Source organism: Tigriopus californicus, chromosome 12 (assembly GCF_007210705.1).
Source record: "Tigriopus californicus strain San Diego chromosome 12, Tcal_SD_v2.1, whole genome shotgun sequence".
Lineage (NCBI taxonomy): Eukaryota > Metazoa > Arthropoda > Copepoda > Harpacticoida > Harpacticidae > Tigriopus > Tigriopus californicus.
In genome coordinates, this window is record NC_081451.1 from 9,884,049 (window position 1) to 9,895,037 (window position 10,989).

Here is a 10,989-nt window from a genome sequence, read left to right on the forward strand (position 1 = left end):
TATGGTGTTAGGTTTTCAATAATCTCTTTTATTGAAAACTGGAGATTCAATCTGATCAAATCATTCTTTGAGTTGGGGGGGTGGATTTTCAAAAGTGACAAAGAACGGCCCTTAATTTCTTTCCACCCTGTAAGTCTCCATGTCATTTTTGGGAATCCAGTAAAAAAAGGATTGTTTTAGTCACATCATATTCAGTTAGATTGAACCAAACACGAGTTTACACAGTTTCTGGTTGAATGATCGGTCCCTAAACTTCAGGCATGTTGTTATCAAGTTCCTGTTAAGATTGCACTTAAACCCCGGTGGCTTGATTTCGATTCAAAGCCTAGCATTAAAAATGACTTGGTAAAAAATAATTTCAAGATTAGTTCCATTTTTCATCGAGGTGCTCAAGGGTTTCTTGACATTTTTCTTCAATTCGGCTAGCGTAAGTTGCTTTTTCCGTTAAAAATTGAAGAGTAAAAGTCACACTTTGCTACGACGTTCAAAATAACTAAAAATAACAGCTAATGTTTTTCGAGATATGGAAGGCAAAACAGTTCATGTTTGGCCTTTGGAGATTCGCACTCATTTCATTGGAAGAGATACCGTCATTGGTCTCTCACCAAACCAACAATTTTTGATAATTATTAGTTCTTTTGCCATGCAGAAACGAAAAAGGAATATCATTGCACGCAATTTTACCTGTAGCGTGCTTATTTTTTTTCTGTCTTCCCCTTTCAATATGAATATTGATTGAGATGAAATAAATCTTGTGGGTGGATCTCGATCTGAATTATCTGGCTCAAAGCCAAGGCTTTCTCGAGTATCAAGAGCCCTTTCGTCTATAAAACAAAGACATGAGTGGCCTCTAGTCCAGGAAGGCAAATTCGAACTTGAAACGGTTCCTAGAGGACCCATGATTCCTTTGTAAACCGTATTGACCTGCAAGTCTTTTGACGATAATCCTTTTCATTTGCTGGGTTGCCACGCTGAACCGGAGTCTATTTTATGTAAGAAGCATCATATCTGGAAATCAAAATGACATACTTTTTTTCTTTGAAAGTATTTTGCCAAAGAAAGGAGAGACCCAGTAGAATTGTTTGAAATGACTTATACAGAAACAGAGGCAAATCTTGCAATTGATTTCGACAAATTTGAAATATGTTGTCTTTTGGTAGAGTAAAGCAATAAAGTAAAGGAAATTCAAGGAAAAGTGTAGTTCGGCACCCTGAATTTGGGGATTTTGTAGAGGAAGAATTTAGACAAATATTAAAGGCAGCTCTCACCGTGATCCTGAAAATTGATCGCGAAAAATGGAATGGCCTAACCTTCAAAGACTCATTGAATTTCAACTCTTGATTGAAGATGTGTTACAAAACACATATAGTTGTCATTTTTAGTGTAATTCTGTCATTGTACTCAATATCTTGGCTCAATATCGGAATGCTGTTTGCTTCATCAAGCCAACAAATTTAAAGAACTGACACATCAATCCCAGGCCCAATGCAAGTTAGCTGTGTGATATTTGTATAAGAAGTGCCTGCAAAATGTTCAAAATCAGAATGGCAAGCTGCGTTTTTTTCCAGGAATTTCCCTTGCTTCACGTGGCTAATGAAGTGCGTAAATAGACTCATTTTTTAAAAGGCTGAAAAAAGCCTCTGTTTTCCAAGTTCACTTTCGACTGCTCTTTCAATATCTTACCATTCTTGCAGTACATATTTCATTTTATTTGATGCTACCTTAATATTAAAATGCTTGATGTTATCTGACTCAAATAGTTTTATATTTTTCAAATCTAAAAATCAAAGTCCTGCCACTAAACTTCATGTAAGAACCGCAATAATCTGTCAATTCGTCCACCAATCTCAAGAGCCCCATGGACATTGGAACCATTTCATCTATCGATCAAGTCGTTATGAATTAATGAGCGCTGGTCTTTGTCAAACGTCTGGAGACACTGAACACAGCTCTGAGAACAAAAGCATTTTTCCTGAAAAACATCTTGTGAAAATTCGTCATCAGAGATGTAAAAGTGTGCCTCAAGTAAATGAAGAGGACTTGAATACCACCCAATATCAAACGCATTTGGGAACACTAAATTCACTCAACCTCAATATTTCTTTTTCTCGCTCTCCTAATTTTTACCTTTATTATTTTGCCAAGTGACAATTCAAAAAAATGTTTTCCTCTCAGTCAACGAATGTTATTTTCTATGCTTAAAATTTGGAAATTGTTGTAGCTTCGTGTGTTGTGAAAGTTATTCATCGAACCTGAAGCCAGCTTAGCTCACTTCAATCGACTTAGCAATCGACAATCAACCACGCACCAACTACAACATTTATTGCGTGCGAAAAAGTTTATTACCAAGAATCGAATTTGATGGTACTTGTTGGAATTTTATCTTGGAATCTACCTCTCATCATTTTTCCGCAACCTTGAGGCTATGAGCAGATCTACAGCATTAGTCTTTATTCAGCGTGACCATGCATGAAGAAGTATTTCTATTTCTACTGCTGAGTCAAATTGTAAACAAGTTTCTGATAGATTTGAAATGAGGGAGCTACAAAAAGGTTATAACGAGTCGATGGCTAGCCATCAGTCATTATTTGTGACTAAATATCTAAAAAAAACTTTGTAACCAAGTGTGGTTCTTGTTTGAACTTTGGTCACTTTCATGCTTTTCTCCTGTCGTCTTCTTGCAGACGAAAAAGGGCTGTCCCGTTTCTGTGGGCAGTGTTCTAGTGTTGCTAAACCGTCTTCCTTTGTGTCATTTTACAAATATATGGCAAGCTCAATGTTATTTCATGGAGTTAAACAAGACATTTCAAAATACATACTGAAAAATTCAACTTTTTTCAAATGTCATTATCATTTAGAAACACTGGAATCTTGTATCGAACGTTCTTGAATATGATAAATGCACCACAAAAATTTTTTAATGACTTTTTCTAGTTCCATGTGAATTTTATGATGTAGATTTGAAACATTTGACTGGCGTCAAAAATTTCTCGTAATTCCTGATGATTTGTAATGCAATTCAAACATTCAAACATTCAAGTCTAGGACTAAATACATCTGAAATTGGATGCAGAAACTGGAAATTTTTCTTAGCTTACTTAATCTAGTTCACATAATTGATCTCTGTTGAGGGAAAAGTCATGGCATAGTGATTGATGCAGTTTTGTAGTATGAGGGAGGTCATTCTCTTGATTATATTTGTCAATCATTTTAAAGGAAGCCTTTTAAAGCTCACCACTCTGACAGATGGTGAATGGTTAATCCTTGATTTTGCAACATGAGTTTTATGTCATTTCCCTGCAACAAGATTGGGTTTACTTTCATGCTACAATATTGGCCAAATGAATGTGTGTAAAAGTTTCATAAACTCACCATCCTATTACTGGAGGAATTGTATGAACTGTTTGTTCATCAATGTGAGAGAACATGATAATGACAAGAGCCACAATTTATGTGTTTCAAGCTGTAAGAAACTACCCAAATTCATGTTCCAAGCTGGACAAATATCAAACCAATAGAAAAAGTACTTTTTAGAATGATATATGCCTTGTATGTTCTATTGTCCAATCATTATCAAACCCCAAATTTTAGTCATTAGTCCAATGACAGAGATACAACTTCATGGACAAAATAAGATGGTGAAATATATAGTTCAATTAAAATAATTATCACATTAAAGGGGAGATATCAATATAGAGAGCAATGAGTGTGGGGGGTTGAGTAACGATAATTGGCTATCAAAGATTAGAAAAAGAGTGCCACAGCTATCTTGAGAAAATTGCCGACTCATACATCACGCAACCTTACATCCGTCTGACCCTTTTCATCTCCCTATCTGACCAAAGGAACCCCAAGACAATCCTCCCATCCTGCTTCTCGAGTCTTGAAGCATTGACTTTCAGATCATCTTTCTTGGAGTTGCTGTGGATGTGTGGATGAGCCTGTGGCCTGGCCCATCTTTCAGCCTGCTCCTAACACGACTTCTTGCATACCATTCTGCGTACCACATACGTGATAGCATTGATCTCTCCAGCAAGAATACTGACTATCCGTTAGTGTTCAGTGTGTATGCCTTGTGTGGATGCTCAAAGACCACCAAAAACACTCCAAACTCCAATCAAGCATTGGATCCATGAAGAGGAAAGAAAGGCCTTTGTTGTGAATCATTTGCTCTCTGCTCTGATTTAAAAAAAGTATTGTTACAAGAAGCAAAATGAGCTCGGTAAGAAGCAATCTTTAACCAAAATAACACGATTTTCAGGCTTGAGTGAAATGGTCACATGTTTAGATAGTATTATGATATTGTTTAAGAACACGAAATTGCTGGTTAGACAACAATAAAGATGTACATTTTTAAAAGAAAATCCTTTTTAAATTTGAAACGTAGCAATGGCTCCCAAATACCCTCTAAAGAGGACAGCTTATGCAAAGAAACAAGGCAAACCTAAGATTGAACGAAAAATCTCGTTCTAAGATCTTTGGTTGCAGGAACAATCCGAATTTATGCACTATTTTGATTGAAACCAATGATTTTGGTGCTTCTTTTTTTGAATTAGTGGTAAGATTCAAGGTTCAGAACCAGATATACTAACCTTTTTTCGGTTATATGATAAACATATGCTTTTCTCGTTAAATCATCAAAGAAAAAAATCAGGTGTTGAATCTCATCCTCATCCGGAGATTGAGTCAAGAAAACTAATTGAATAAACAGACATGTCAAGAAATTTAAAAACGACAACAATATTTTCACAGGCAATGTGGCTAAATATCAGGGAAAAAGTGTATTTCTTCAATTTATAGAAAAATACAGTTTATCATACAGATTATCAATATAACTTATTGCACTTATTAGAGTCATCAGTTATTACTTCTGTATCATAATCCACCAAAAGAGTAGTTTGGTTTCATGAACAATCTGGATACAAGAACATGTTTTTTTTTGAAATTTTTGAGGTTCCTATATCCGGATTACACTCTTAAAATAAAAGCAATATGATTTATAAATATTAACAATTCCATTGTGCAGCACTCGCAACACTCTCCTTCCCATAGGAAATGATGATCTAAGTTTTCCCACTTTGTCGCGAATTAAGACATTAAAATCCAGCAACGTCGATCAAATTTACTTGTTCGAAAAACTTGGCACTGACAATGACTCTTTTGGGAACAACAATGTATTTTAACGTTACCGTGAATTAATCTCTGAAAGGTAAAATTGCAACAAGAGTGTTTAGAATTGCTCAAAATGTGACAACCTCATCCCGCCATCCGTTTTCTTTGCAAAAATTCCCCAAAAGTATTTTTTTAAATCCACTTTCGAGCCCTTTTAGCGCATAAAACGGATGAAGCATATCTTAGCCGCCTTTATTCCCAGGTTAGCCCTTAACACTGTGTCTCTCAGTAAATGAAATTGATAAAAGATGAGAGAGTGGATATCAATTGAAATTAGAATAAATGATCAAAAGTTTGACGAGAATTTGAGTGTTGCTCTCCTTTGAAGTACATTGACGAAATAGCTTGTTGCTGCGCATTTTTTAACGCAACAAATGCCAGATTTTACTTCTCTTCAAAGCATATTCTTCAAAAATTCTTCCTTACATAAGATCCCGTTAAACCCCGCTCTAAAAAGGAACTTGTGTTCCTTAATTTTGTCAATAAGTCAACATCACATTTTCATTGCCAAGAGATGAACTGCCCATGAAGTAAATTGTGTTCGATACACATCATTTCAGGTTTGAACTTCCTTGCTGACTGATACTCAATCAAAACGCAAACCTAAAAGAACATGGCTCCAACTTCCTCATCTCACCGTTATGTGAATCACGGGTCAGGAGGAGGAGGAGCCGCTTCTGGAGCGGGCAGTGCCATTGCGGGTCAGACGCGCAGCGCCTCTTCCAAACCCAGACGAAGACGGCGCGACCAAAGTGAAGTCTCGTGTTGTCTGAAATATGTCATCTTTGGTTTTAATGTCATCTTCTGGGTATGTATTTGAATGAGAACCATTAAGTATAGTGATTGCTATTGTTAAGACTTGCTTATTCTTGACAGCTGATCGGACTCAGTATTCTTGGAATCGGCGTTTGGGCGTGGACCGAGAAGAACACCTTGGAGAGCATATCCATGCTGACCAATATCACATTAGATCCCGCATTCATTTTTATTTGGGCCGGTGAGACCATTTTGTAGTGTTATTATTGAGCAATATATGTATGGTATAAGTTGTTGGGTTACATAAATCCCAAAAATATCAAAATGTGACGGTGTCGAGGGACTTCAAAATGATACAATGTAACAACTCATAGGTAAACAAATTTGCAATTTCAAAACAATGCCCAAGCCCGACAAAGATTAAACCAGTAGAAAAAAACGATTTTTTTTTTCTTTTTTAGATTTTTTTCTCATTTTCACTTTTTTTTTTAGATGCCATTCTCATCACGAAATATTTTTTTCTCGATTTTGATATCCTGATTACAAAAAAGTATCCAAAAGTGTGTTAACATTTATATTGACCCTCGTAATTCTTTGGAGGATTCTTTTTTTAGAATGATATATGCCATTCTCATCACGAAATAATTGTTTCTCGCTTTTGATATCCTGATTACAAAAAAGTATCCAAAAGTGTGTCAACATTTATATTGACCCTCGTAATTCTTTGGAGGATTCGTGCAGTCAGGTCTTGTCTAGATTTTATGCTAATTCTAGAAAATGTTTATGAATGACAATTTTCAGGTGCCATTACCTTTGTTATTGGTTTCACGGGCTGCGTGGGTGCCCTCAGAGAGAATACAACCCTTCTGGCGGCTTACGCCATCTTCCTTGCCATTTTACTTCTACTGGAGATGACCGCCGGTATCTTGGGATTCATTTTCAAGGACTGGGTAAGATTGGGGAGTCAAAGAGAAATGTATCATGATTCATAACTGTAAGACCAGAGATTTTTTAAATCCGGACCGTTTCCATCTTTCTATCTTTCTTTTAGATCAAAGACCAAGCCACCAATGGATTTCAAGCCTTCATCGTTCACTACAGAGACGATCCGGACCAACAGAATCTTATCGATTGGATCCAAGAAGGATGGGTAGGATTAGAGAAGGGCTCTATGACGGAGTTGTCACGATTAGGGATGTTCAAGGTTAAGGGGAGTCGTAAGACTCGAGCTTTTTCATATGACTCGAGTTTTGACGAGGTTTGATTGGCTCTCTTGGAATCTACAATGAAGGGGGAGGTAAAGAGAAATTTGGTCAAAATAATGCCACCATCAGTAACCTGAGTAATGGTAGATATGGTTCAGCGCCAAGCCAAACCAGCCAGGTATTATCTCATGCGAGCAAGCCAGGCTGACCTTTTCTAAGGACACCTAGGTGACGGATTTAAAGCTCTGTCGCTGTGGTTTTACATTGTTGTGAATGAAAATGGCTTTTAACGATTTTTCATCCCTAATAAAAACTACAACATGTTCCATTCTTTGGCTTCAGCTTCAATGTTGTGGGATTGAAGGACCCCAAGATTGGGACCGGAACATCTACTTTAATTGCTCTTCCGCCTCTGTGGGCTCTCGTGAGGCGTGCGGGGTGCCTTTCTCATGCTGCAAACCTCAACCCGACGAGATTATTAAAAACGTTCAGTGTGGCTACGATGTCAGAAAACCCGAATACGTAAGTACTTGACCTTCTTAGTGTGACCAGGGACTCACGATTTTACTTTGAATTGGAGCTGTGGGAAGACATTGGTCCGGTCAAAACTCCAGGTATTGATTACAGGGACTATAACAGTCTAGTTTTAGGAGATTCAGGCATTGACACGGGAAATTTGAAATGTTACAAAGAAGCCAACACTTGGTAGAAATTGTTGTATGTTCTTTATTTCTACTTGAAAAAAGAAACAAGAAGTTTAAATGAAACCAAAACAGGTATGACATTTTCTGACCAATTTTATGATTTTACAAGACACTGTTTTCGGGTGGTTTTTCCTTTTGGGATGGACACCTTGTGTTTTGGGTGTTCCTACTTAGTGATTTTAGGGAACTTTCAGAACCAATGATAGTAAAAAAAAAAAAAAAAAAAAAAAAAAAAAAAAGAACGCAGAATTGCATTCTTAGGACAAATAATGGATACGTGATGAAAATATTTGTAGGAGTTCAGCCTATGCCTTTAATGATTTTTTAGCCGGGTGATTACACTGGGGTCATCTACGACCGCGGTTGTCTGCAAGCCGGTGAAAAGTGGGTGGAATCTAATCTTGTACCAGTGGCAGGCGTGGCCGTAGCCCTCGCAGTATTACAGGTGGGCGGAGGGGGGACTCAGTTCAATGTGTTCTGCTTGCTTGCTTTTTACCCGACCCCTTAGTTCAAGTTCTAATAATGTGTGGATTTATCTCTTCAGTTACCTTTTGTAACCCAATGCTTTTTTTTGTTCATGGTAGTTTACTTGAGTGTTTGCATGAGTTTTGTCGTTTTCATTTTTCTTTGGTTTCGTTCCCACTTCCCATTTAGCCCGGTGATTTGAACACAGTGATCAACGAAAAAGGCTGCATTCAAGCACTTGAAGAGTGGCTGGAGGTGAACCTGGTGGTCGTGGCCGGTGTCGCCGTTTGCGTAGCTTTTATGCAGGTTTGTACTTTGTGAAACAACCTAAAACTCCTATTTGCCCCTTCCTAGCCTGTTTTAATTCAGTTTTTGACTAGGTTGTGAGAGTCTTATTTTTCAAACTGTTTCGTGCTTCGAGGTTTGGCGACTCACAAAGTGAATTGTTCCTGCGTGGGTCTTCAGGCATCAGTGCTTTCTTAAGTGGCATGATTTGATTAATGTCTACGATTTCAAAATGAGATGACGCGTCGTTTTAACAATAGTGTGTATACAATTAAGGATGATCATGAGGCACTAATGATTACATTTTTTTTATCATGAAGTTGATCAAATTTCAGTACAGGACGAGAATTGATTATCGTCTTGCGTCAAAACCCACAGTAGACGTGACTGCAAAGACCAAATGTTACCCTCCAACCTGCAATATTGATGCGCTGATAAAATTCGTTATTAACATCAGAAGGCTACCTTTATTGTGCAAACAATAATCTGTAACTTGGCCACTTTAGTAACATGGTACTGTTGATATCACAGTAATAATAATAATAATTCAATTTTGTTACTTCATTTCACAACTTTACCGAGGATAGAAATTTGAATGGATTGCGATTCGTGTTAGTTGTGATATTTGTCTTTATTCTTCCCGCAAAGAACACAAATCAGGCGCCAAATTTGATTTTTTCGTGCTCCTTCCATAAGTCCAGGCCAAATACTTTTGCGTACTTTCATGTTCATATTCGTCTTGTTAAAGCATGAAAAACTAGTTTCTCAACATCGAATTAATCGAATTTGCTGGCTAAGACCATTTTCGGCTCGACTGGTGGAATGCAATCCCCACTGCTTATAATCAGACGAATTTCCAATGTTCATGAGGTTATAGTTCACTAGCTCTTCAGAGCATGTATTGCCGTTCAATCCACATTATTTGTAGTCATTACCTTATTTCAGATCTTGGGCATCTGTTTTGCCCAGAATCTTCGAGCAGACATCTTTGCTCAAATGGCCAAATGGCACTACCATTGACATCAGAGGGCTCCCATCACCTACGTCTGACAAACCAATCTTGTACCATTTACATTCCTGCTTTGACACATGAAGAAGACGAAGCAAACCCAAACCCAACCAGAATCTAACCTGATAATTGACAAAATCTCCATAATTTGTGCATAATGCTCATCATTTAAAAACCGTTCTAAGTTGTCTTTCACGTGTTCACCTCGTTTCAAATCATTATTGCCACTACCACTACCACAAGAACAACCACGACAACCACAATCTGTGTTGGTGAGGAGCCCTGTACCGTTCGAAATAAAGGAAGAATAATCAATTATAGAAGGAAAGAAAATTAAATTGCGTTTCATGACTGCAAAACCTCATCTACCTCGCACTTCTTACATCTATGAACGGTTCGGTCAGCTGATGGCAGCAACCTGAAACAGCCCGAACTGCCAAAATGTTATCTCTACTTACACTAGTCTAGGGCAGAAGGGCGGCGATTTTCAGGGACGCCATATAACATCTACTCGCAATCGACGATAACAAATTATCATTGTGTATGGTCAGATGCCAACATGGCACCTTCTCTCTGGGTAGAGATGTTTAATGCCATTTATGTCTTTGTCAAGATCAGGCATTGTCAGTTGTACAAGTGAAATGTTTAGGTTGGCCAATATCCAAGTGAAGATTATGTGGCTTACTTTTAATATCCAAAGTGGCAGCGCTGTCATAGATGGTACACACTCCAGAGAGAAATTAGGGTGGCCAAATGTTTTTTTCGTATCAGATATGACGTTTGGGTAGATGACCGAAAAAAACCGTGATGTACGTGTCATGCACCATCGTCCTAATTAGCAGTTTTAGAGCATTTTTCGCTACATGCGAGTGATGAGAACTCCATCGCATTTTCCCAGCCTGCGATTGATGAAAATTGCATTTCTTTCATCTGGTATTTCATCAGAGGCAAAGATTGAAATTCTCCCCAAAAGTGAACTGAATTGTCCAGTCACTTTATCTTCAACATTAAAGCCTAATTATGCATTCATCACCAAGGCATTCTAATTATCGGCTTCAGTAATGATTGCATCACTTCCTTTTTATTCTAAGCATAAGCCAAATATTTATGCTCTCGTACTTTCGTCTTCGAATTTCAAAATCATAAAACGGAATTCTCACTCTCCAGTGTCCGCTATAAGTAGCCAACAATTGAGAGGTGTAAAGAACCGGCTCGGATTTCAGCTTTGTAGGCAAGCCAGGCTGCACCACAATCGCGGCAATAACTATCATGATTTAAGCACATCCAGTGCTTCCAAATCTTCATTGATAAAATTGTTCGCCAATTATCTTAAACCATTTCAGTCCAACATTCATTTGCTATCAATGTCATAACAAGGCAAGTGACAAAAATA

General features: G+C 37.7%; 1 protein-coding gene across 3 annotated transcripts; it reads left to right on the top strand.

Annotated features, from left to right (window-relative positions):
* The first annotated feature begins 3,870 nt into the window (after positions 1-3,870).
* Positions 3,871-9,830, top strand: LOC131891470 (tetraspanin-5-like). Of its 3 annotated transcripts, XM_059241060.1 has the most exons (9): positions 3,872-4,222; positions 5,733-5,980; positions 6,049-6,169; positions 6,730-6,878; positions 6,980-7,078; positions 7,476-7,655; positions 8,166-8,282; positions 8,492-8,608; positions 9,533-9,830. In XM_059241060.1, exons 2-9 carry the CDS (start codon positions 5,786-5,788, stop codon positions 9,605-9,607), a joined length of 1,053 nt encoding a protein of 350 aa, XP_059097043.1. In that variant the 5' UTR covers positions 3,872-4,222; positions 5,733-5,785; the 3' UTR covers positions 9,608-9,830. The 3 variants fall into 3 exon arrangements, with proteins under 3 accessions (XP_059097045.1, XP_059097043.1, XP_059097044.1); XM_059241062.1 differs by lacking the exon at positions 8,492-8,608 and having other exon boundaries at positions 3,871-4,222; XM_059241061.1 differs by lacking the exon at positions 8,166-8,282 and having other exon boundaries at positions 3,876-4,222.
* Positions 9,831-10,989: the final 1,159 nt, after the last annotated feature.